Source organism: Polyodon spathula, chromosome 48 (assembly GCF_017654505.1).
Source record: "Polyodon spathula isolate WHYD16114869_AA chromosome 48, ASM1765450v1, whole genome shotgun sequence".
NCBI classification, from domain to species: Eukaryota; Metazoa; Chordata; class Actinopteri; order Acipenseriformes; family Polyodontidae; genus Polyodon; species Polyodon spathula.
The window spans coordinates 372,992-399,281 of record NC_054581.1 but is presented as its reverse complement, the minus strand read 5'-3'; the positions used below and the strand labels follow the sequence as shown (position 1 = coordinate 399,281).

At 44.2% G+C, this 26,290-nt stretch overlaps 4 protein-coding genes across 7 annotated transcripts in view; 2 read left to right on the top strand and 2 right to left on the bottom strand.

Annotated features, from left to right (window-relative positions):
* LOC121306589 (mitochondrial fission 1 protein-like) overlaps window positions 1-10,648 on the top strand; it is a 17,523-nt gene extending 6,875 nt beyond the window's left edge. Inside the window, exons 2-5 of the mRNA XM_041238403.1 lie at window positions 7,148-7,280; window positions 8,274-8,350; window positions 8,519-8,624; window positions 10,006-10,648. Coding sequence (XP_041094337.1) covers window positions 7,148-7,280; window positions 8,274-8,350; window positions 8,519-8,624; window positions 10,006-10,100 — 411 coding nt within the window. The 3' untranslated portion in view covers window positions 10,101-10,648. The remainder of the gene's footprint in view (window positions 1-7,147; window positions 7,281-8,273; window positions 8,351-8,518; window positions 8,625-10,005) is intronic.
* A 2,222-nt stretch (window positions 10,649-12,870) lies between these two features.
* naa38 (N-alpha-acetyltransferase 38, NatC auxiliary subunit) lies at window positions 12,871-15,050 on the bottom strand. The gene is made up of 3 exons (XM_041238398.1): window positions 14,960-15,050; window positions 13,830-13,998; window positions 12,871-13,393 (listed from the first exon to the last, which is right to left on the bottom strand). Exons 1-3 carry the CDS (start codon window positions 15,002-15,004, stop codon window positions 13,281-13,283), a joined length of 327 nt encoding a protein of 108 aa, XP_041094332.1. The 5' UTR covers window positions 15,005-15,050; the 3' UTR covers window positions 12,871-13,280.
* Window positions 15,051-15,115: 65 nt separating this feature from the next.
* LOC121306579 (cytochrome b5 domain-containing protein 1) lies at window positions 15,116-18,189 on the top strand. The gene is made up of 4 exons (XM_041238387.1): window positions 15,116-15,410; window positions 15,515-15,591; window positions 17,049-17,267; window positions 17,923-18,189. The coding sequence occupies exons 1-4, from the start codon at window positions 15,290-15,292 to the stop codon at window positions 18,151-18,153; spliced, it is 648 nt and encodes a 215-aa protein (XP_041094321.1). The 5' UTR covers window positions 15,116-15,289; the 3' UTR covers window positions 18,154-18,189.
* Window positions 18,190-20,657: 2,468 nt separating this feature from the next.
* On the bottom strand, window positions 20,658-25,361 carry LOC121306572 (tumor necrosis factor ligand superfamily member 12-like). Of its 4 annotated transcripts, none has more exons than XM_041238372.1 (6): window positions 24,123-25,361; window positions 23,482-23,563; window positions 22,814-22,864; window positions 21,937-21,960; window positions 21,387-21,511; window positions 20,658-21,064 (listed from the first exon to the last, which is right to left on the bottom strand). In XM_041238372.1, the coding sequence occupies exons 1-6, from the start codon at window positions 24,291-24,293 to the stop codon at window positions 20,804-20,806; spliced, it is 714 nt and encodes a 237-aa protein (XP_041094306.1). In that variant the 5' UTR covers window positions 24,294-25,361; the 3' UTR covers window positions 20,658-20,803. The 4 variants fall into 4 exon arrangements, with proteins under 4 accessions (XP_041094306.1, XP_041094305.1, XP_041094308.1 ...); XM_041238371.1 differs by having other exon boundaries at window positions 21,387-21,514; window positions 24,123-25,359; XM_041238374.1 differs by lacking the exon at window positions 22,814-22,864.
* Between the last annotated feature and the right edge of the window lie 929 nt (window positions 25,362-26,290).

Genomic DNA, 26,290 nt, shown 5'->3' with positions numbered 1-26,290 from the left:
CATATAACACAATGCAGATAAATGAAATACAGTGAAATACAGGGCAGAGCGCATTCAATACAAACAGCATATAACACAATGCAGATACATTAAATACAGTGAAATACAGGGCAGAGCACACTCAATACAAACAGCATATAACACAATGCAGATACATTAAATACAGTGAAATACAGGGCAGAGCACACTCAATACAAACAGCATATAACACAATGCAGATACATTAAATACAGTGAAATACAGGGCAGAGCACATTCAATACAAACAGCATATAACACAATGCAGATACATTAAATACAGTGAAATACAGGGCAGAGCACACTCAATACAAACAGCATATAACACAATGCAGATACATTAAATACAGTGAAATACAGGGCAGAGCATATAACACAATGCAAGATACTTTAAATACAATACAAACAGCATATAACACAATGCAGATACATTAAATACAGTGAAATACAGGGCAGAGCACACTCAATACAAACAGCATATAACACAATGCAGATACATTAAATACAGTGAAATACAGGGCAGAGCACAGTCAATACAAACAGCATATAACACAATGCAGATACATTAAATACAGTGAAATACAGGGCAGAGCACACTCAATACAAACAGCATATAACACAATGCAGATACATTAAATACAGTGAAATACAGGGCAGAGCACACTCAATACAAACAGCATATAACACAATGCAGATACATTAAATACAGTGAAATACAGGGCAGAGCACACTCAATACAAACAGCATATAACACAATGCAGATACATTAAATACAGTGAAATACAGGGCAGAGCACACTCAATACAAACAGCATATAACACAATGCAGATACATTAAATACAGAGAAATACAGGGCAGAGTACATTCAATACAAACAGCATATAACACAATGCAGATACATTAAATACAGTGAAATACAGGGCAGAGCACATTCAATACAAACAGCATATAACACAATGCAGATACATTAAATACAGTGAAATACAGGGCAGAGCACACTCAATACAAACAGCATATAACACAATGCAGATACATTAAATACAGTGAAATACAGGGCAGAGCACACTCAATACAAACAATGCATACATTAAATACAGTGAAATACAGGGCATGCAGATACATACATTAAATACAGTGAAATACAGGGCAGAGCACACTCAATACAAACAGCATATAACACAATGCAGATACATTAAATACAGTGAAATACAAGGCATAGCACAGTCAATACAAACAGCAAAAAACACAATGCAGATACATTAAATACAGTGAAATACAGGGCAGAGCACAGTCAATACAAACAGTATATAACACAATGCAGATACATTAAATACAGTGAAATACAGGGCATAGCGCATTCAATACAAACAGCATATAACACAATGCAGATACATTAAATACAGTGAAATACAGGGCAGAGCGCATTCAATACAAACAGCATATAACACAATGCAGATACATTAAATACAGTGAAATACAGGGCAGAGCACATTCAATACAAACAGCAAATAACACAATGCAGATACATTAAATACAGTGAAATACAGGGCAGAGCACACTCAATACAAACAGCATATAACACAATGCAGATACATTAAATACAGTGAAATACAGGGCAGAGCACACTCAATACAAACAGCATATAACACAATGCAGATACATTAAATACAGTGAAATACAGGGCATAGCACATTCAATACAAACAGTATATAACACAATGCAAATACATTAAATACAGTGAAATACAGGGCAGAGCACATTCAATACACACAGTATATAACACAATGCAGATACATTAAATACAGTGAAATACAGGGCAGAGCACATTCAATACAAACAGTATATAACACAATGCAGATACATTAAATACAGTGAAATACAGGGCAGAGCACATTCAATACAAACAGCATATAACACAATGCAGATACATTAAATACAGTGAAATACAGGGCAGAGCACACTCAATACAAACAGCATATAACACAATGCAGATACATTAAATACAGTGAAATACAGGGCAGAGCACACTCAATACAAACAGCATATAACACAATGCAGATACATTAAATACAGTGAAATACAGGGCATAGCACATTCAATACAAACAGCAAATAATACAATGCAGATACATTAAATACAGTGAAATACAGGGCAGAGCACATTCAATACAAACAGCATAAAAAACAATGCAAACACATTAAATACAGTGAAATACAGAGCAGAGTGTTATGTTTGTTAGCGTCTCGTGTACATTGATCACAGTGTGAAATACAGGGCCAGAGCACATAAATACAGTGAGATACAGGGCAGAGCGCATTCAATACAAACAGCACAATGCAGATAACACAATGCAGATACATTAAATACAGTGAAATACAGGGCAGAGCACATTCAATACAAACAGCATATAACACAATGCAGATACATTAAATACAGTGAAATACAGGGCAGAGCACATTCAATACAAACAGCATATAACACAATGCAGATACATTAAATACAGTGAAATACAGGGCAGAGCACAGTCAATACAAACAGCATATAACACAATGCAGATACATTAAATACAGTGAAATACAGGGCAGAGCACACTCAATACAAACAGCATATAACACAATGCAGATACATTAAATACAGTGAAATACAGGGCAGAGCACATTCAATACAAACAGCATATAACACAATGCAGATACATTAAATACAGTGAAATACAGGGCAGAGCACACTCAATACAAACAGCATATAACACAATGCAGATACATTAAATACAGTGAAATACAGGGCAGAGCACACATTCAATACAAACAGCATATAACACAATGCAGATACATTAAATACAGTGAAATACAGGGCAGAGCACACTCAATACAAACAGCATATAACACAATGCAGATACATTAAATACAGTGAAATACAGGGCAGAGCACATTCAATACAAACAGCATATAACACAATGCAGATACATTAAATACAGTGAAATACAGGGCAGAGCACACTCAATACAAACAGCATATAACACAATGCAGATACATTAAATACAGTGAAATACAGGGCAGAGCACACTCAATACAAACAGCATATAACACAATGCAGATACATTAAATACAGTGAAATACAGGGCAGAGCGCATTCAATACAAACAGCATATAACACAATGCAGATACATTAAATACAGTGAAATACAGGGCATAGCACACTCAATACAAACAGCATATAACACAATGCAGATACATTAAATACAGTGAAATACAGGGCAGAGCACATTCAATACAAACAGCATATAACACAATGCAGATACATTAAATACAGTGAAATACAGGGCAGAGCACACTCAATACAAACAGCATATAACACAATGCAGATACATTAAATACAGTGAAATACAGGGCAGAGCACACTCAATACAAACAGCATATAACACAATGCAGATACATTAAATACAGTGAAATACAGGGCAGAGCACATTAAATACAAACAGCATATAACACAATGCAAATACATTAAATACAGTGAAATACAGGGCATAGCACACTAAATACAAACAGCATATAACACAATGCAGATACATTAAATACAGTGAAATACAGGGCAGAGCGCATTCAATACAAACAGCATATAACACAATGCAGATACATTAAATACAGTGAAATACAGGGCAGAGCGCATTCAATACAAACAGCATATAACACAATGCAGATACATTAAATACAGTGAAATACAGGGCAGAGCACATTCAATACAAACAGCATATAACACAATGCAGATACATTAAATACAGTGAAATACAGGGCATAGCACAGTCAATACAAACAGCATATAACACAATGCAAATACATTAAATACAGTGAAATACAGGGCAGAGCACAGGGCATAGCACATATAAATACAAAGATACATACATACAGTGAAATACAGGGCATAGCACGTTAAATACAGTGAGCATATAACACAATGCAGATACATTAAATACAGTGAAATACAGGGCAGAGCACACTCAATACAAACAGCATATAACACAATGCAGATACATTAAATACAGTGAAATACAGGGCAGAGCGCATTCAATACAAACAGCATATAACACAATGCAGATACATTAAATACAGTGAAATACAGGGCAGAGCACACTCAATACAAACAGCATATAACACAATGCAGATACATTAAATACAGTGAAATACAGGGCAGAGCACACTCAATACAAACAGCATATAACACAATGCAGATACATTAAATACAGTGAAATACAGGGCAGAGCACATTCAATACAAACAGCATATAACACAATGCAGATACATTAAATACAGTGAAATACAGGGCAGAGCACAGTCAATACAAACAGCATATAACACAATGCAGATACATTAAATACAGTGAAATACAGGGCAGAGCACACTCAATACAAACAGCATATAACACAATGCAGATACATTAAATACAGTGAAATACAGGGCAGAGCACACTCAATACAAACAGCATATAACACAATGCAGATACATTAAATACAGTGAAATACAGGGCATAGCACAGTCAATACAAACAGCAAATAAACAATGCAGAATACATTAAATACAGTGAAATACAGGGCAGAGCACACTCAATACAAACAGCATATAACACAATGCAGATACATTAAATACAGTGAAATACAGGGCAGAGCACATTCAATACAAACAGCATATAACACAATGCAGATACATTAAATACAGTGAAATACAGGGCAGAGCACATTCAATACAAACAGCATATAACACAATGCAGATACATTAAATACAGTAAAATACAGGGATATACTACAGTGACATACAGGGGGTGTGAGTTAGCATGTTTGTCGTATATTGTGTAGTCTATGTAATTTATGTACTGGGCGAGCACATGTACAAACCGTCTCGGCAGAGTTATTACAGTTTGGCAGAGACACACTCAATACAAACGTATACGTTTGGTCGTATGTCAATGTTACAGTGCATGTCACTTTATGCATCACACAAATGTATAACACAATGCGCACGATATGTTTGTCGTTATATTGTGTTACGGTCTATGTAATTTATGAGCACTTTATGTACAAACAGCATATAACACAATGCGTCTTAAATGTGAACATACAGGTTTGTCGTATATTGGTAACACGTCTATGTTAATTTATGGGGTCAACCGCGATCGTCCCGTCTCGGGCTGAAGTTATGTTTGTCGTTATTTTGAATGCAGATACATTAAATACAGTGAAATACAGGGCAGAGCACACTCAATACAAACAGCATATAACACAATGCAGATACATTAAATACAGTGAAATACAGGGCAGAGCACATTCAATACAAACAGCATATAACACAATGCAGATACATTAAATACAGTGAAATACAGGGCAGAGCACATTCAATACAAACAGCATATAACACAATGCAGATACATTAAATACAGTGAAATACAGGGCAGAGCACACTCAATACAAACAGCATATAACACAATGCAGATACATTAAATACAGTGAAATACAGGGCAGAGCACACTCAATACAAACAGCATATAACACAATGCAGATACATTAAATACAGTGAAATACAGGGCAGAGCACACCACTCAGGGCAGAGCGCATTCAATACAAACAGCATATAACACAATGCAGATACATTAAATACAGTGAAATACAGGGCAGAGCACACTCAATACAAACAGCATATAACACAATGCAGATACATTAAATACAGTGAAATACAGGGCAGAGCACATTAAATACAAACAGCATATAACACAATGCAGATACATTAAATACAGTGAAATACAGGGCAGAGCACATTCAATACAAACAGCATATAACACAATGCAGATACATTAAATACAGTGAAATACAGGGCAGAGCACATTCAATACAAACAGCATATAACACAATGCAGATACATTAAATACAGTGAAATACAGGGCAGAGCACACTCAATACAAACAGCATATAACACAATGCAGATACATTAAATACAGTGAAATACAGGGCAGAGCACACTCAATACAAACAGCATATAAACACAATGCAGATACATTAAATACAGTGAAATACAGGGCAGAGCACAGTCAATACAAACAGCATATAACACAATGCAGATACATTAAATACAGTGAAATACAGGGCAGAGCACACTCAATACAAACAGCATATAACACAATGCAGATACATTAAATACAGTGAAATACAGGGCAGAGCACATTCAATACAAACAGCATATAACACAATGCAGATACATTAAATACAGTGAAATACAGGGCAGAGCACACTCAATACAAACAGCATATAACAAACACAATGCAGATACATTAAATACAGTGAAATACAGGGCAGAGCACATTCAATACAAACAGCATATAACACAATGCAGATACATTAAATACAGTGAAATACAGGGCAGAGCACATTCAATACAAACAGCATATAACACAATGCAGATACATTAAATACAGTGAAATACAGGGCAGAGCACACTCAATACAAACAGCATATAACACAATGCAGATACATTAAATACAGTGAAATACAGGGCAGAGCACAGTCAATACAAACAGCATATAACACAATGCAGATACATTAAATACAGTGAAATACAGGGCAGAGCACATTCAATACAAACAGCATATAACACAATGCAGATACATTAAATACAGTGAAATACAGGGCAGAGCACACTCAATACAAACAGCATATAACACAATGCAGATACATTAAATACAGTGAAATACAGGGCAGAGCACAGTCAATACAAACAGCATATAACACAATGCAGATACATTAAATACAGTGAAATACAGGGCAGAGCACACTCAATACAAACAGCATATAACACAATGCAGATACATTAAATACAGTGAAATACAGGGCAGAGCACACTCAATACAAACAGCATATAACACAATGCAGATACATTAAATACAGTGAAATACAGGGCATAGCACAGTCAATACAGTGAACAGCATATAACACAATGCAGATACATTAAATACAGTGAAATACAGGGCTAGGATGTATTATTTGGTGTGGATGGACAGCTCTCAGGCGGTCCTATGGCAGCACAGCACTGGATGAAGCGCTTGGAGTCGTGCTAGTCTGTAATAATGCAGCCCTTGTGTGTCTCACTCAGAAATTTGAGAAGAAATATACAGCTGAATTGGCCAAAGGCCCCGTCTCCAAAGACACGCAGTTTGAGTACGCCTGGTGCCTCATCAGGAACAAGTACCCTAACGACATAGCCAAGGGGATCCTGCTTCTGGAAGGTGAGACTCTGTTATTATTATTATTATTATTATTATTTTTATTATTATTATTGTTATTATTATTATTGATATTGGTATTCTTGGTTTTTAACTGATTTCAGATTGGTGTTAATTGATTAATCAGAATTCTGTAAACTCATAGCCTCTTAACATACCAGGGAACGGAATAAGACTCCAGTCCTGCTTTTCACTAGGAGTTTAATAATCAGACTCCCGCTGCACAGCGGTGTGATCCAGTCCTGCTTTCACTAGGAGTTTAATAATCAGACTCCCGCTGCACAGCAGTGTGATCCAGTCCTGCTTTCACTAGGAGTTTAATAATCAGACTCCCGCTGCACAGCAGTGTGATCCAGTCCTGCTTTCACTAGGAGTTTAATAATCAGACTCCCGCTGCACAGCAGTGTGATCCAGTCCTGCTTTCACTAGGAGTTTAATAATCAGACTCCCGCTGCACAGCAGTGTGATCCAGTCCTGCTTTCACTAGGAGTTTAATAATCAGACTCCCGCTGCACAGCAGTGTGATCCAGTCCTGCTTTCACTAGGAGTTTAATAATCAGACTCCCGCTGCACAGCAGTGTGATCCAGTCCTGCTTTCACTAGGAGTTTAATAATCAGACTCCCGCTGCACAGCAGTGTGATCCAGTCCTGCTTTCACTAGGAGTTTAATAATCAGACTCCCGCTGCACAGCGGTGTGATCCAGTCCTGACACTGCTGCGCAACGGGAGTCTTGTTTCCAGCCCTGAGTAAGACTCCCGGTTGCCTAGCGGTTTCACCCATTCCAGATTTTACTTCAAGCTTGGTTAGCCCCAGTGTGTGTGTGTGTGTGTAGGGAACAAGGACCATAACAAAACCAGGAATGGATCAAACCGCTGTGCAGCGGGAGTCTCATTTTCCATCCCCTGGAGTTATATTCCCACTCCCAGTTATGTAGAGCACTGTTGGAAAGCCTTGTTCTTTAGAATAACGAGTGGACTGGGTTATTATTTTTACAGAGCTGGTGCACAAGGGAACAAAGGACGACCAGCGAGACTACCTGTTCTACCTGGCTGTGGCAAACTACAGATTGAAGGTACTGAGCCTCTCTCCCTCCCCACAGACGACAGCAGGGGAGAGGGTCAAACTCGGCTCCTGGCTTCTCTCACAGCTGTGAAAGCCCTGCCCCTCCGCGGGGCGGGGGTGGCGGGCGGGGGACCGGGTGCGGCCTCCCAACATCAGATCTCTTCTGTTTTGGTCACAGGAGTACGAGAAGGGACTGAAGTACATCCGTATCCTTCTGAAGAACGAACCAGCCAACATGCAGGGCTTGGAGCTGGAGAAGCTGATCAAGAAAGCCATGCAGAAAGGCAAGCAGTCCTTAAAGTCACCTGAGTGATGTTTGTTGTTCTGCATGTGTTTATGTATTGATTTATCCCAGGGCGACCCACACAGGTGTCACAGGGCAGCGCAGGGTTACAATGCAAGCTTCATATTGAAACACAGTGTAGTTTACACTCACTGCAAATAATAACACTGCTAGAATATGAACTGGGATGCTGTGTATTATAATAACACTGCTAGAATATGCCGTGTATAATAATAACACTGCTAGAATATGAACTGGGATGCTGTGTATTATAATAACACTGCTAGAATATGAACTGGGATGCTGTGTATTATAATAACACTGCTAGAATATGAACTGGGATGCTGTGTATGAGAATATGAACTGGGATGCTGTGTATTATAATAACACTGCTAGAATATGAACTGGGATGCTGTGTATTATAATAACACTGCTAGAATATGAACTGGGATGCTGTGTATTATAATAACACTGCTAGAATATGAACTGGGATGCTGTGTATTATAATAACACTGCTAGAATATGAACTGGGATGCTGTGTATTATAATAACACTGCTAGAATATGAACTGGGATGCTGTGTATTATAATAACACTGCTAGAATATGAACTGGGATGCTGTGTATTATAATAACACTGCTAGAATATGAACTGGGATGCTGTGTATTATAATAACACTGCTAGAATATGAACTGGGATGCTGTGTATAATAATAACACTGCTAGAATATGAACTGGGATGCTGTGTATTATAATAACACTGCTAGAATATGAACTGGGATGCTGTGTATTATAATAACACTGCTAGAATATGAACTGGGATGCTGTGTATTATAATAACACTGCTAGAATATGAACTGGGATGCTGTGTATTATAGTAACACTGCTAGAATATGAACTGGGATGCTGTGTATTATAATAACACTGCTAGAATATGAACTGGGATGCTGTGTATTATAGTAACACTGCTAGAATATGAACTGGGATGCTGTGTATTATAGTAACACTGCTAGAATATGAACTGGGATGCTGTGTGCTAGAATATGATATATAACACTGCTAGAATATGAACTGGGATGCTGTGTATTATAGTAACACTGCTAGAATATGAACTGGGATGCTGTGTATTATAGTAACACTGCTAGAATATGAACTGGGATGCAGGCAGTTAGGGTCACAGAGAGTTATATCTGCAGTGACACAGTAATACACTAGCTGAGGATCCAGGACGGTGGTGCTGAGGTCAGGAGAGTCCAGCGCAGAGCAGGAGGGGCAGATCAGGAGATCTACAAGCGCAGTCTGATATTACAATTAGTAATTAATTATAATAAGTAATCAGTAAACGATGTGGCTTTATTTGTTTGTTTTTTTTCCTACCTTGCAGATGGGCTTGTCGGCATGGCGATAGTGGGCGGGATCGGCCTGGGAGTGGCCAGCCTGGCCGGCCTCATCGGTTTGGCTGTGGCCAAGTCCAAGTAAGGGATTGGAAGACCCCTCCCCCTGCGGAACGCTCCAGACCCGAGGATTGTGAATCTGTCCGCTCTCTTTGCATTTCACTAGGAGTTTAATAATCGCACACACCTGAGCTTGTTACCTAGACACACTGGGGCTGATCAAGCTACTAGGAAAACCTGGACTGGATCACGCTGCTCTGCAATGGGAGTCTGATTACCATCCCCGCAGCAAAACTAAAAAAGAAGCCTGTTTTAATTCAGAGAGGGGCAAGTAGCGCCTGTCCTGTGCTGAGTGAAATGTTACTAAAAACAAAGGAAAAAGTAATGTTTTGAGTGTGTTCTGTAAATAAAATTGTAGTATAACAAGTATTATTAAAAATGATGATTATTATAACTGCTACTTAATCAGATTTAGCAATTTCTAGTGAACTGGGATTAACATTATTTAGCAGCTTTCCTTGGACTCTACGAAGCTTCGTTCTACACACTGTGTACGCTTCTGCCTGAACTCCAAACCCTCGCTGGCCCTCGATCTCTCACTGCAAATAATAATAAAACAGTAAGAAAACAAAACCACGTGAATATAAACAGCTTCTTCCTTTTAACAAAACGAGGGGAACACGATGAGATGAGAGAGCATGACACGAGGTGTGGTAAAGCATAGGGAAGCATTGTGAAGCACAGAGAGGTCTGGTAAAGCATAGGGAAGCATTGTGAAGCACAGAGAGGTCTGGTAAAGCATAGGGAAGCATTGTAAAGCACAGAGAGGTCTGGTAAAGCATAGGGAAGCATTGTAAAGCACAGAGAGGTCTGGTAAAGCATAGGGAAGCATTGTAAAGCACAGAGAGGTCTGGTAAAGCATAGGGAAGCATTGTAAAGCACAGAGAGGTCTGGTAAAGCATAGGGAAGCATTGTAAAGCACAGAGAGGTCTGGTAAAGCATAGGGAAGCATTGTAAAGCACAGAGAGGTCTGGTAAAGCATAGGGAAGCATTGTAAAGCACAGAGAGGTCTGATAAAGCATAGGGAAGCATTGTAAAGCATAAGGAAGCATTGTAAAGCACAGAGAGGTCTGGTAAAGCATAGGGAAGCATTGTAAAGCACAGAGAGGTCTGGTAAAGCATAGGGAAGCATTGTAAAGCACAGAGAGGACAGGTAAAGCATAGGGAAGCATTGTAAAGTACAGAGAGGTCTGATAAAGCATAGGGAAGCATTGTAAAGCATAAGGAAGCATTGTAAAGCACAGAGAGGTCTGGTAAAGCATAGGGAAGCATTGTAAAGCACAGAGAGGACTGGTAAAGCATAGGTAAAGCATAGGGAAGCTGTGTCTGTTTTGTATCTGCAATCAGTCTCTGTTCTGTGAAATCACACTGCACATTATACAAGCCTGGTGTTATATCATTAAACTTTTTCACTGTGTTAGTAATTATTATTGATTTGGCAGACGTCTTTATCCAAGGGAACTCACACAGGTAGCGCAGGGTTACAATGCAAGCTTAATATTGAAACACAGTGTAGTATACACTCAGTGCAAATAACAACACTGCTAGAATATGAACTGGGATGCTGTGTATTATAATAACACTGCTAGAATATGAACTGGGATGCTGTGTATTATAATAACACTGCTAGAATATGAACTGGGATGCTGTGTATTATAATAACACTGCTAGAATATGAACTGGGATGCTGTGTATTATAATAACACTGCTAGAATATGAACTGGGATGCTGTGTATTATAATAACACTGCTAGAATATGAACTGGGATGCTGTGTATTATAATAACACTGCTAGAATATGAACTGGGATGCTGTGTATTATAATAACACTGCTAGAATATGAACTGGGATGCTGTGTATTATAATAACACTGCTAGAATATGAACTGGGATGCTTTACATGAGGTGAGGTTCTGTGTAATGTAATATATAATTTTTCAATTTTTTTTTTTCAAACTCATCTCCCAGGTCAATTGAAACGGTGAATTTAGAAATATTAATAAAAAAAACAAAACAATGTCAATTCAGTGATTAATGTTTCCACTGGAATTATTTACTTATTAAAGTCTAAGCGGTGTGTCTCTAACGCGATAAATACATTTGTGAAAAGAGGTAGAGGCCGATAGTGGGGGTGAGAACAGATCTGGTATTTTTTAAGAGCGTTTCCTTGATTTGCACATTTTCCTAAAACTCAGGCAATGTCCTCGGACGTTGAAAAGCGGAGCCCAGCGGTCTCAATCCGTTTCACGGCTTTAGAAAACGGAGCGGACCGGCGTTCCCTGTTTTTACCAGCCTGAGGATGCCAAAGTTACGGAATCTTCAATCCCCAGTTTTCTGCCTTGCAGCTCTGAGGGTTAAATCGAGCGATTTTTGTTTGAATTCTTCATGTTATTTTCTGTTTAACGGTCTGCTGCTTGCAGGGTGCAGTTTTAACCCTGCAAGGTACTGAAGGAACCGAGCGCTTCTCGTTCCAAATGGCTGCTGCTTTTAAAAAGAGACATTCGGAGAGCGAATCGAATGTCACTCAAGACAGTCTGGACGACCAGAGGCAGCCTGGCGGGACATTTCAAACGCTGTTTCGTGCACCCCATTGCAAACGTTAGCCTCGTTTTCGTATGTGGGAGTGGGAGTGGGAGTGGGAGAGTGCACACGCGTCCCCTGTACCTCAAACGGTTAAAGCTCCATCTGCTGTCCTGCGAGATCACGGAGACAGAGAAGCCTGTGTGCCAATTATTAAACTCAGCAGCTTTTGATGAGACTCACACACACACACATTTTATGAGAGATATCACACCTGTTTAAAGGGGGGGGGAGGGGGAGCCCCCCAAAACTTTCATTTTATTACCAACAGAACACATTTCTTACACAAGATCTATACATATATATTCTGCAGAATTCACAGAATTCTAAAGCGCACGCTTCGAGTCCCGTCTCTTGGTGGCAGAGATGTGTTATGGAGCTGGGGTGTGTGTTTGCTCGCTACGGCACACAGCTGCATGTAAATGACATTTCAACACGCATGCTAGTCAGGCAGGATGCTTCCGCTGGACGTGTAAATACCGCGGGCATCGCGTTTACAAAAGGCATCACTGTAATTAACCCATCGAGGGTCCAGTCCGGCTCTCTACACCTTCACTCAAAGCGGCCGAGGTGGGCTTGCTGGCGGCGCCCGTAGGTCCGGTGGGCCCGGTTCCAGGTCCGAGGGGATCAGAGGTACTGGGAGGGGAGCAGGCTGTCCGATTCCACCTCAATGGATACGACGTGGTGCCCCGGAATCATAGCCAGCCCTAAAATCCGGGGCTCCCCTTGAGAGAAGGAATCTGAAACCAAACACAGAGGGGGCTCATCGCTATGGAAACAAACCCTAACGACCTCTGGACATTTTTACAAGCTGACCTGCAGCTCTGGACAACAGTCCTGCATCAGCCAGCACTTCAGGACTGAGACATTCAAAAATTATCATTTATCAAAACATTATTCAGCAGCTTTCACTGGACTTTATGAAGCTGAGGGAGTTCATTCTATATAGAGGGGGTGCAATTCAATATGTTAACAAGGGAACATTATTCAGCAGCTTTCACTGGACTCTATGAAGCTGAGGGAGTTCATTCTATATAGAGGGGGTGCAATTCAATATGTTAACAAGGGAACATTATTCAGCAGCTTTCACTGGACTCTATGAAGCTGAGGGAGTTCACTCTATATAGAGGGGGTGCAATTCAATAGTCCCCGGAGCGGCTCAGTTGCCGTGGTTACCTGTGGGTTTGAGGAACTCCTGCGCCGATCCCAGGATGACGTTGCAGTCCCGGTCGCTGCAGAGGAAAAGTCCGACCAGCGTGCGTCCGTCAGTCATGTGGATCCGCATGCTCTTGTTCAGGAGATTCTCCAGCTTCAGCGTCGCCTGGGAGCAGAACTCTCCATCACTCTGACCGAGAACGAGGGGAGGAAAACACAGGAGTGAGGGAGCGGCCTGGGGAACTGCGCGCACACAGGAGTGAGGGAGCGGCCTGGGGAACTGCGCGCACACAGGAGTGAGGGAGCGGCCTGGGGAAGTGCGCGCACACAGGAGTGAGGGAGCGGCCTGGGGAAGTGCGCGCACACAGGAGTGAGGGAGCGGCCTGGGGAAGTGCGCGCACACAGGAGTGAGGGAGCGGCCTGGGGAACTGCGCGCACACAGGAGTGAGGGAGCGGCCTGGGGAACTGCGCGCACACAGGAGTGAGGGAGCGGCCTGGGGAAGTGCGCGCACACAGGAGTGAGGGAGCGGCCTGGGGAACTGCGCGCACACAGGAGTGAGGGAGCGGCCTGGGGAAGTGCGCGCACACAGGAGTGAGGGAGCGGCCTGGGGAAGTGTGCGCACACAGGAGTGAGGGAGCGGCCTGGGGAAGTGCACACACACACAGGAGTGAGCTAGCAGCCTGGGGAACTCCACACACACACAGGAGTGAGAGAGCACCCTGGGGCACTCCGAGGTCAGGTAACATTGTCTTTCTGATCAATAACTAATGAACTGCTGCTTGTGATTGACTGACGTGCTATGCAACCAGTAACGGCTGGGGTGACACGGCCCCTGGTAGGAGGAGGTAAGACAGGAAGCAACAGGACAAGACTTCCATAGAAAACAAGCAAAACTAAACCGAGAAAGTCCTTCACCCGAGCGGAGAAAGGAAGTGACGCGTGTCTCAAAACTAAAAGATCTGAGACATTACCCAGTGAATTGCAAAACGCACGCTATAATATCACTGATGACATTGTTCACAAAGTCTCGCTTCTGTTTAGCATCAAAATGCACCAGTAAAATGCATTTATTTTATCTGCCTGTCCACCGCTAGTCATATTCAGCAATACGCTGCCTAGTACCGTGCACTACCGAAAATAAACCATTTACCCCCGTCTTCATGGGAGCGCCATTCTCCTCTTGCACGCCAGCCATCGTCTCCCCCCCTGCAGCAACTCTCGCGAGATTTGTAAGCGGGCGTGAGTTATGGAGCGTGAAAAACCAAAAGACTACAAATCCCAGAATGCCTTGTTTTAGTAAGCGGGTGTTTGTTTGGTTTCCAGGGCAACGAAGACGCAAAAGTTCAGCCCGTGGTTCTATAACGCGTGTTAAAACAAAACTAGTATTTTGCATTTCGTAACGTAACGTTGTCTTACAAAAATAATAAACAAAGCATATGATTTATTAGTTACACTTTGGGACAAAATAATAATAATAATAATGAACAATAAGAAATATTACACGCAGTATGAAGTTTCGTTACACAACACTGTTGACGATATTTGGGTTTCTTATTTGGGTAAAGTTTATGATTTAACGCCGCTGATCAAAGAGCATGCAGGTAAGAACTCTAAACGAGGTTTTGAGATCCACTTTCTCTTCTTGCTGTATTGAGTTTTGTGGCGTGGGAAATGCTCCCTGTCTTGACTTTGGTGTCCCCCGCAGGAGACGTGCTTCTGAAGCCCATCGTTGAGATGGCCGGGAAAGACATCAGCCACTGGTTCAACTCCAAGACCAGAGACGTGAGTCAGCAGCAACCTCACGGCGTGGGGATAGAGACGCGCCCCAAGCTTGCTGCTGCATTGGAAATATTGCATTCTGGAGACTCAGGGGTCCAGCGGTTAGAGAAAGGGGGTCTTGATACCAGGTGTGTGTGTGTGTGTGTGTGTGTGTGTGTGTGTGTGTGTGTGATCGTTAACCCTAGTGCTGTCTTTCTAGCCCTGCTCAAAATTGAGGGCTCTGGATCTATTAATAGTGTACCTAGAACCTATGATCTGGTCTCATTGAGGGGAGCTCTGAACCCCAGGACTGGGTGCAGCAGCAGCAGGGCTAGTGTGTGTTTCTAACCCTGCTCAAACTCCTGGCTCCTGATCATTGCAATATTAATAATAATAACAGACTTCATTGAGGGGAGCTCTGAACCCCAGGACTGGGTGCAGCAGCAGCAGGGCTAGTGTGAGTTTCTAACCCTGCTCAAACTCCTGCCTCCTGATCATTGCAATATTAATAATAATATACTAGACTTCATTGAGGGGAGCTCTGAACCCCAGGACTGGGTGCAGCAGCAGCAGGGCTAGTGTGAGTTTCTAACCCTGCTCAAACTCCTGCCTCCTGATCATTGCAATATTAATAATAATAACAGACTTCATTGAGGGGAGCTCTGAACCCCAGGACTGGGTGCAGCAGCAGCAGCAGCAGGGCTAGTGTGAGTTTCTAACCCTGCTCAAACTCCTGCCTCCTGATCATTGCAATATTAATAATAATAACAGACTTCACTGAGGGGAGCTCTGAACCCCAGGACTGGGTGCAGCAGCAGCAGCAGGGCTAGTGTGAGTTTGTAACCCTGCTCAAACTCCTGGCTCCTGATCATTGCAATATTAATAATAATAACAGACTTCATTGAGGGGAGCTCTGAACCCCAGGACTGGGTGCAGCAGCAGCAGCAGGGCTAGTGTGAGTTTCTAACCCTGCTCAAACTCCTGGCTCCTGATCATTGCAATATTAATAATAATAACAGACTTCATTGAGGGGAGCTCTGAACCCCAGGACTGGGTGCAGCAGCAGCAGGGCTAGTGTGAGTTTCTAACCCTGCTCAAACTCCTGGCTCCTGATCATTGCAATATTAATAATAATAACAGACTTCATTGAGGGGAGCTCTGAACCCCAGGACTGGGTGCAGCAGCAGCAGGGCTAGTGTGAGTTTGTAACCCTGCTCAAACTCCTGGCTCCTGATCATTGCAATATTAATAATAATAACAGACTTCATTGAGGGGAGCTCTGAACCCCAGGACTGGGTGCAGCAGCAGCAGGGCTAGTGTGAGTTTCTAACCCTGCTCAAACTCCTGGCTCCTGATCATTGCAATATTAATAATAATAACAGACTTCATTGAGGGGAGCTCTGAACCCCAGGACTGGGTGCAGCAGCAGCAGGGCTGTTGTGAATCTCCCTGATTTGAATTCCTGTGGGTTTTTTTGACAGATCCGGACACACGTTGATCCTCTGACGGGCTGTGTGAAGTACTACACCCCCAACGGCCGCTTCCTCCATGTCCCTCCTCCATGGCCCTGCTCCGACTGGCCGACCGACTTCGGCCGGCCCTGGTGGAGCGAGACGCGGTATGAGGTGGGCGTCCTGTCAGGCAAGACGAGACGCATCCGCATCGTCAACACGCTGACATCACAGGAGCAGACCATCGAGGTGACAATCAGAGAGAAGGATCGCGAGCTAGGGTCAGCGTTTCACCCTGACCAATCGCGTGACTGCAACTCTCTGTCTCTCTGTCTGTCTCTCTGACTCTCACTCTCTCTCTGTCTCTCTGTCTCTCTCACTCTCCTTGTCTCTCTGTCTCATCAGAGTCTCTCTCTTGTCGTCTGTCTCTCTCTATCTTTCTCTCTAACTCTGTCAGAGATCTCGGTCTCTCTTCTCTGTCTCCTGTCTCTCTCCTTCTCTCTCTCTCTCTCTCTGTCTCTCTCTCTCTCTCTCTCTCTCTCTCTCTGTCTCTCTCTCTCTCTCTCTCTCTCTCTCTCTCTCTCTCTCCTCTCTCTCTCTCTGTCTCTCTCTCTCTCTCTCTCTCTCTCTCTCTCTCTCTCTCTCTCTCTCTGTCTCTCTCTCTCTCTCTCTCTCTCTCTCCCTCTCTCTCTCCTCTCTCCTCTCTCTCCCTCTCTCTCTCTCTCCTCTCTCTCTCTCTCTCTCCTGTCTCTCTCTCTCTTCTTGTTTCATTCTCACAGTATAGAGGGTGTGGTGGGTGATATGGTGCAGTATCAGGACTCCTGGGTTCTAGATGCGCGGTTATCGGACCCCCCCCCAGTTGTGTTGTTGCTATGTTACTGATCCTCCCCCCCCGTCCCTCCAGGTCTGCACAGAGGAGAGTCTGCATGCCATTCTGCAGCGATATCTCAGCTACAATGCGCACGCAGCCAGCTACACCTGGAAGCACAACGGGGAGACTCTGGACATGGACAAAACCCTGGGAGACAACGGGATCCGGGACGAGGACGAGGACTTCTACGAGCTGAGGATGGACAGCGAGCGCTTCACCCAGGCTATTCACCTGCACTTCAACGATGACCTCACCGAATTCTGAAGCTCGCCCTCCCTAGGACGTTTGAGACTGCCGATGGAAATGACTCCGACTCGCTCAACCTGTCGATCGTACGTGGTCTGTCCGTCTGTCTCTCTCCCTCCCTCTCTCTCGCCTGTCTGTCTGTCCGTCTGTCTCTCTGTCAAGAGAGCTCTCGTCTATGTCATGTCTCTCTCTGGTCCGGGAGTATCTCTCTCCTCCCAGATCTTAGACCCTGTCCGTCTGTCCGTCTATTCGTCTGTCTCTCCCCTCCTCTCTCTGCGTTGTCTCTCTCTGTCAGTCTGTCTCTCGCATCCCTCTGTCTGTCTGTCTCTGTCCTGTCTCTCCTCTCCCTCCCTCTCTCTGTCTGTCTGTCTGTCCGTCTGTCCGTCTCCCTCCCTCTCTCTCTCCCTCAGAGAGAGGACTGTCAGTCTGTCAGGCAGACCCAGAGACAGAGCCTCTCTCTGAGAGCGGGACCCTCACTGAGAGTCTGATCCATCGGGAGAGAGACTCTCTCCCTCCCTCTCTCTGTCTGTCTCTCTCCCTCCCTCCCTCCCCTCTCCCAGAGACAGACAGACAGAACGGGCAGTCGGTCCCCAGGGAGAGAGTCTCTCTCGAGACAGCTCCCTTCTCTGTCTGTCTGTCTGGAGAGAGAATAGAGACTATCTGCTGTCTGTCTCTCTCTGTCTGTCTGTCTCTCTCCCTCTCTCTCTCTGTCTCTCTCCCTCTCTTTGTCTGTCTCTCTCGTCTCTCTCTCTCTCTGTCTAAGTCAGCCAGATAACTCTCTTTGTCTGTTCTCTCTCGTCTCTCTCTCACTCTCTATACTATTGGGGGGGAAGCTGTGTGTTTGTTCACGTGACGATCGACCCACGTTTCCGGTCCTCACTGCTAGAGCGGGCTGCTGTCGGTCTATGTTTATCATGCCAGTACACATTTACATTGCTTCCCTATGCTTTCCCAGACCTCACTGTAGCTTTACAATGCTTCCCTATGCTTTACCAGACCTCTCTGTGCTTTACAATGCTTCCCTATGCTTTACCAGACCTCTCTGTGCTTTACAATGCTTCCCTATGCTTTACCAGACCTCTCTGTGCTTTACAATGCTTCCCTATGCTTTCCCAGACCTCTCTGTGCTTTACAATGCTTCCCTATGCTTTCCCAGACCTCTCTGTGCTTTACAATGCTTCCCTATGCTTTACCAGACCTCTCTGTGCTTTACAATGCTTCCCTGTGCTTTACCAGTCTCTGTGCTTTACAATGCTTCCCTATGCTTTACCAGACCTCTCTGTGCTTTACAATGCTTCCCTATGCTTTCCCAGACCTCTGTGCTTTACAATGCTTCCCTATGCTTTACCACACCTCTCTGTGCTTTACAATGCTTCCTTATGCTTTACCAGACCTCTCTGTGCTTCGATCAGTCTGAACTGACACAAAAGTGAAACTTCTCGGGTTTTTTTTTTTTTTTTAAGGACAAACCCTGGGCTCAAGATTCATCCGACTGTGAAATTTAAAAATAACCACAAAAGAAAACAAAATAATAAAAAAAACAAAAATAAAAAAAAAACAGGAAGGCTGATTTATTCTGATTTAAAAAGGGAAGCTCACAGTTTAGCCAAGGAAGTAAACAATCTAGATTTTCCCCTTCCTCCCCCCTAAACCGCGAGTGCCCTGCGAAGCTGGACAATGAGCTGAAGCTGCAGACCTGGCGTGAGTGCCAGCAAGGCCCCCCCCAGTATAGTGTATCAAGCAATATTTCTAACACATTTGTACATTGGGAAATAACACTGTTGCAAAGAGAGGGTATGGAAATCTTTGACAACAACTCTGTGTGTGTCTCTCTCTGTATATATATATATATATATATATAGACATGCACACACACACACACACACACAGACTTTGGCAATATGTTTCCATTATAATCAAATAGAAGTCCTGTTATAGCATCACTCAAGGCTGTTTGTTTGCTTGCTGGAAAGCCAGTATCCTCCGAGTGTAATATATTTAAGGAAGCTGTCCAGAGACGAGTAACCAGTCCCGTTCTGAGAGCTCTACAATCCCACAGCCCTGGATCTGTCCCTAACATCGGGGTCTCCTTTTACCCTGAATGCAGGCTCCACAAGCTGTCAGGACGAGTAATTCAACCAGTGCAGAGAGGTAGAGGCGGAGAATCCTGGTGGTGTTCAAGTTCATCCCAGGCGTGCTCGACTGGCACGGCGGACCGGGGTGCGTAACAGTCTGGAGAGCAACTATCGGGGTTCAGCAGTGCTGGGTAGAGGAAAGCCGTCCTTCGGACGAGACGTCAAGCAAAGCGAGGTCCTATTGGAAGAGACTCTGCAGCAGCAGCTGCAGGTGTTGACACATGCCCCCCCCCCCCCCCCCCCCCCCCCCCCCCCCCCCCAGTCTCTGGAAGCGGCATGTGTTGAATGACTAATTAATAAGAATAATAATAACAACAATAATAAAGGCACGTGTGATCGCGTTTTTATCGTAGTTCAGTTACAACCTCCCTCCTGCCTATCTCTCTCATTCAGCGGTCCTGTAAAAGTTTTGGAGTTGCACCCTGCAATATGTGTTTGTAAAACTGGATGGAGAATCTCACGACAAAGCAGTGGCGTAAAAAAAAAAAAAAAAGATCCGGCCGTCTGCGCTTCCCTTCGCTTTCCACCAGGGGTCACTTGACCTTGAAGAGGACGAAGTAGTTGAGGTCGTGTCTGGAGCGAAGGTTCACCCCCCTGAAGGTCTGGACGGTCAGCTTCTCCTTGACCGTCAGCCTGACCAGCCCCGACACGTGGCAGGAGAAGAAGTCTCCCAGCTTGGTGGACGGGGAGGAGGACGGGGTCGTCCCATAGCTCTGGAGACAGCTGAACAGTGGGACCTTCCCCACATACACCTGCAGCTTCAGGTAAGCACTTTCTCTCTCCATGAAATGAATCTGGAGACAGAGAGAGACAGGGGAGAGGGAAGGGAAGGGAAGGAAGGGGAAGGAGAGGGAGAGGGAAAGGGGATGGGGAGAGAGAGGAGGGAGGAGAGGGAAAGAGGGGATGGGGAGGAGAGAGAGAGAGAGAGAGCATGAGAAGGGGAGAGGGAGATAGAGGGAGAGGGAGAGAGAAATCAAACCAGAACACTGAACACATATTTTAATGGCCAAGCCGGGATTTGCACCGGCAGCCTCCTGCTATCCAACACCCCCTTTCTTTAACCACTGGACCCCCCCCCCCCCCCGAGCCTCTATATCAACACTTCGAGACGCTCACCTGACAGTACAGGTAGTACAGCCCGGCTCTTTGCACTGTGAACCCTCCCGTGCTGGAATCATAATTCACCGGAGCGCTGGTGTTGAGATCCACCTCGGTCCAGCCTTTGATGATGTTACTGGAAGCTGCTGAAATGAGAATAGAGACAAGCCTGGTGTGTTTAAAGAGGCAGCCGCGGGGGTCCCGAGAAATACAGTGATTACCCCCCCCCCCCCCACCCCGTGTCACTGCAACTGTTTCTGTAACGGACCTGTCAGTTTTCTTTTCGGGATTTCGAACGTTCTGATATCTTTTAACACTCAAAGCTCTTTTCGAAATGTCTGCTCTAGAGCGAGTTAGAGGACAGATCTCAAACCCCAGTGCACTAGAGCAGGCATTTACACAAGAGCTTTGAAACAGACTTCGAAGTTATCAGAGTAAAAAGTTATCAGAATGTTAAACACGAAAACAAAACTGACAGATACATTACATAAACTACCCTAGCAAAATAATAATAATCATAATAATAATAATAATAATAATAATTTAATAGTGCATTGTAAGTCCTCACCTCCGACAGTGTTCTCTGGTTTTACTGAAAAAGAAAATAAGAAAATAAAAACACAATGAAACCACTGCCTGTTCCCCATTCCATTGTGAAACCCACACAGAGTTATTGCAAAATGCAGCATGCAGTTGTGTTGCAACAGCCACACCTTCAAACAGGGTAAAGCATAGGGAAGCATTGTAAAGCACAGAGAGGTCTGGTAAAGCATAGGAAAGCATTGTAAAGCACAGAGAGAGAGGTCTGGTAAAGCATAGGGAAGCATTGTAAAGCACAGAGAGGTCTGGTAAAGCATAGGGAAGCATTGTAAAGCACAGAGAGGTCTGGTAAAGCATAGGGAAGCATTGTAAAGCACAGAGAGGTCTGGTAAAGCATAGGGAAGCATTGTAAAGCACAGAGAGGTCTGGTAAAGCATAGGGAAGCATTGTAAAGCACAGAGAGGTCTGGTAAAGCATAGGGAAGCATTGTAAAGCACAGAGAGGTCTGGTAAAGCATAGGGAAGCATTGTAAAGCACAGAGAGGTCTGGTAAAGCATAGGCAAGCATTGTAAAGCACAGAGAGGTCTGGTAAACATAGAGAAGCATTGTAAAGCACAGAGAGGTCTGGTAAAGCACAGGAAAGCATTGTAAAGCACAGAGAGGTCTGGTAAACATAGAGAAGCATTGTAAAGCACAGAGAGGTCTGGTAAAGTACAGGGAAGCATTGTAAAGCACAGAGAGGTCTGGACAATTTAATTTAAATGTATAATTTAAAAAGATCATGTTGATACAGCATGATGGGCCAGGCTGGGTAAAGGATCCTGTCCAGACTCTGCAATGTGTTTCTTGCAGTCTGTGTGCTGCTGTGAGTGACCCAGTGTGTGACTCTCCCCTCCTTTACTCACTCTCGAAATGCGCGGCTACCACAGCCTTGTGACTCCTTTTCTTCTTCAAGTCTGATCCGAGAAGCAAACCCACACACAGACAGGTTATAAACAACACAACAGGGAACCTTTTACTGTGTCAATTAGTGTCACTTGGAGAGATGTCTCTAGCAGAGAGAGGAGAGAGAGAGAGGGAGAGAGAGAGAGAGAGAGGGAGGGAGAGAGAGAGAGAGAGGAGGGAGAGGGAGAGAGAGAGAGAGAGAGGGGAGAGAGAGAGGAGAGAGAGAGAGGAGAGTGAGAGGAGAGAGAGGGAGAGAGAGAGAGAAAAGGAGGGAGAGAGACAGAGAAAGAGGGAGAGGGGGTGAAGAGAGAAAGAGAGAGATAGCATTCATACACTTTCTATATTATAAGCACCGTATACTGGTTTTAGTCTCTCCCAGTACCCCTCAGTCCCCTCCCCAGTCTCAACTACTCCAGTCTCTCTCAGTCCCTCCCAGTGTCCCCCTAGTCTCTTCTAGTCCTTGCGTGTGTGTATGTGTCCCTGTCCTCTCTATTCGCCCCCTCCTAGTCTCCCATAGTCTCTCTCAGTCTCTCCCAATCCCTCTGTTCCCCAGTCGCCCCTAGTCTTTCATAGTCTCTCTCGGTCTCTCCACGCCCCTCCCAGTGGCCCCCCATGTCTCTCCGAGTACCTGCCGCTCTCTTGACTCTCTTTCCCTGCAGGTTCCGCTGCTCCATCAGCAGCTGCACCGTCGCTTCTCGCTGCAAATCCGCCTGCAGAGAGAGACAGAGAGAGAGAGAGAGAGAGAGAGAGAGAGAGAGAGAGAGAGGCGGGGCTTTGAAAGCACCTGCCGACCGACTCGCTCTGTGCAGATGAGGCCAGAACTCCACAACTAACTGCGCTTCATAAAGTCGAGAGAAACTTGATCAATAATGTTGACATATTAAATTGCACATCTGCTTGGAAGGTTTCCTCCCAGAATGACAAACTTTCAAATTAAAAAAAAAAAAAAAAAAAAAAAAAAAAAACATTTAGAAATCTAACACGAAATACTACTGTACTGGCAGACTAAACCGGTTTGAATCTTGCAATATCTTCTAGTCTCGAATAACCAGTCAGTCAGTCTTGTTTTAAGCTCTGTGCCAATAGTCTGCATTCCACTTAAACTCCGGCTCCGGATGCCCGCTCCTGTGCAGGAGCGAGCGAGGAGGTCCAGCCCACTCCGCACTTACAAACATTGACAGCTGCAAAGCCCAGCGATGTTAAAACACAAAATTAAAAGGGCGTTGTTTGATAAGATTTCCGATTTAGTTTTGTTAAAAGAGTCGTTACCTGCACCAGGCGATCTTGCAGAGTCTGGAGAGAGCGCGTCAGGCTGCGAGCGTGACCCCATGAGAGCGCCGTGCAAGAGAGGCTAACTAGAGAGACAGAGAGGGCGAGGAGGGCCAGTACACCCCAAATACCGGACCGGCGGAGCTTTTTCTTCGGAAGAAATCGTTGCATTTTGCAAGCGGGTTCTTTAACATCTCCGTCTTTTGAATTCTGGTTTTATTGAATGTTGTTTCTTCCTCCTTTTTCTGTCAGTCAACAGACACTAAAACGACTACTATAGACTGGTTTGGTGCGTGCGTCTCGGTCTCTCTGTCCTGCAAACAAGCCTTCTGGAAGTAATCTAGCAAGCGCACAACCAAAGCGCTTCACGACTCCGACGCGTTTCCTTCTGGCTGAGTGTTTTCTGCTGCTGCTCCTGCTGCAAGATAGGTCGAGCGACAACGCAGAGAGAAGCGCTGGAGGCGCAGCGCTTAGATCGGAAACCACAGGGATCGCGCGTCACACCCAGCCTCTAGCAAAACAGGAATTCGCAGCATCGCACCGGTAATAATTAAATACAGTCATTAACAAATACATTAATAAATCAATCAGTAAATAAAAGGCAGGTGTTACTACCTGTAACATTTCTACCGGCATTATAAAGGTCCCGCTGCTGCCGGTAGCTGCCCAAAATATACCCACCCATTTCAGTTAATGTGAAAATGTTTTGTGCACGATCTATGTCAGTCAGTACACGGTTGTATAGTTGGGCTGGAGGCTGGAGGGTTGGGGTAAATGTTGCCTGAGACTCTGTCATAATTTCTGGTCGGGGTCGATGGGTCTCCGACCCTGTGCGACAGGTCAGAATTACGTCATCCCCACTCTTGCGACGTGAGTCTTTTTTTTTATTTTGGAAAGTCGTGCAGCCTTTTCTCACGCGTCTTGAGCGCCACCTGTAATCGCACAATGTCGGATAATGCTAAAAGACCTGTCAACACGAGTGAGGGCGAGGGGTATATCGTGCAATCAGCTCTAGGTGCACCGTTAAGACACTGCATATAAAGCGATACCAGAACAAATCCTAAATGCATTGCAAAGACTGGCTTCCGAGATTAGCCCTCACGTGGGTCTGGGAAGCAAAGCCTTTTCCACTCGCACACAAGTTACAAAATGCAAACCAAACAAGACAATGTCGACACAGGGTGGGCTCGATCTGAAAAAAGAAACAGGGACCAGGGATCACACAAGTAGAGATTAGATAAAGGGGCATTCAGAACAGAAAATAGGAGGCGCTTTTTTACACAGAGAATCGTGAGGGTCTGGAACCGACACCCTGGGATCCTTCAAGAAGCTGCTGGATGAGATTCTGGGATCAATAAGCTGCAAAACGAGCAAGATGGTGCAGAACAGCCTCCTCTCGTTTGTAAACTTTCTGCTGCTCTTGAGAAGCCGCGAGTGGGTTTTCATGAGATGCTTCGTTGACTGATGCAGGTTAGCCTGGCTCGAGTTTGATTGCTGTGCCTCGCCACTCCCGCAGCAAAGGGGCCAAGAGAAATATTTCTGCACTGCCAAGTGTAAGGAGATTAGTCTGCTTTGCGTCTGGACACTTGACAAGGTTAGACAGCTTGCTGGTTCAGCGCTTCAAGAAAGTGACTCGTTAGCAGGAGGTTGACAGAGCCTTCTGAAATGACTCATTAATAATAATAATAATAATAATATATAATAATAATAATAATAATAATAATAATAATAATAATAATAATAAGCAATCCATCTCTGTTAGACCTATGAGGAGAGGACGTAGAGTAGGAGAGGTGGGGACAGAGAGAGATTTTAATTACTAGGAGAGGAGAGAGAGTAAATCTCTCCTCTCTCTCTCTCTCTCTCTCTAAAAAAAATATAACATTAGGGTGAGAGACGTACACGTGAGAGCTTGAGCGAAGAGGAGTGAGGAGGGGCAGGGAGAGCCAGAGAGAGGCGGAGATCTCTCTCTCTCTCTCTCTCTCTCTCTCTCTCTCTCTCTCTCTCTCTCTCTCTCTCTCTCTCTCTCTCTCTCTCCTGGATTTAGTTATTTGGTGTGTTTGATGACCTTACCCGTTGAGACCGAGACCTCGTTTACAAGGAGGTCCTGGGAAAACAATGCAAAACACACAAACACACACACACACACACAATCGCACACACACACA

Coding starts and splice junctions, on each gene's coding strand:
- LOC121306572 (XM_041238371.1), bottom strand. CDS start 24,293: ATGCAACGATTTCTTCCGAAGAAAAAGCTCCGCCGGTCCGGTATTTGG. Junction 23,564..24,122: donor TGCAAGATCGCCTGGTGCAG/GTAACGACTCTT, acceptor CTCTCTCTGCAG/GCGGATTTGCAGCGAGAAGC. Junction 21,515..21,936: donor ACCAGAGAACACTGTCGGAG/GTGAGGACTTAC, acceptor TTCTCATTTCAG/CAGCTTCCAGTAACATCATC.
- LOC121306579 (XM_041238387.1), top strand. CDS start 15,290: ATGAACAATAAGAAATATTACACGCAGTATGAAGTTTCGTTACACAAC. Junction 15,592..17,048: donor TCAACTCCAAGACCAGAGAC/GTGAGTCAGCAG, acceptor TTTTTTTGACAG/ATCCGGACACACGTTGATCC. Junction 17,268..17,922: donor CACAGGAGCAGACCATCGAG/GTGACAATCAGA, acceptor CCGTCCCTCCAG/GTCTGCACAGAGGAGAGTCT.
- naa38 (XM_041238398.1), bottom strand. CDS start 15,004: ATGGCTGGCGTGCAAGAGGAGAATGGCGCTCCCATGAAGACGGGG. Junction 13,999..14,959: donor GCGCTCCCATGAAGACGGGG/GTAAATGGTTTA, acceptor GTTCTCGGTCAG/AGTGATGGAGAGTTCTGCTC. Junction 13,394..13,829: donor GGAGTTCCTCAAACCCACAG/GTAACCACGGCA, acceptor GTTTGGTTTCAG/ATTCCTTCTCTCAAGGGGAG.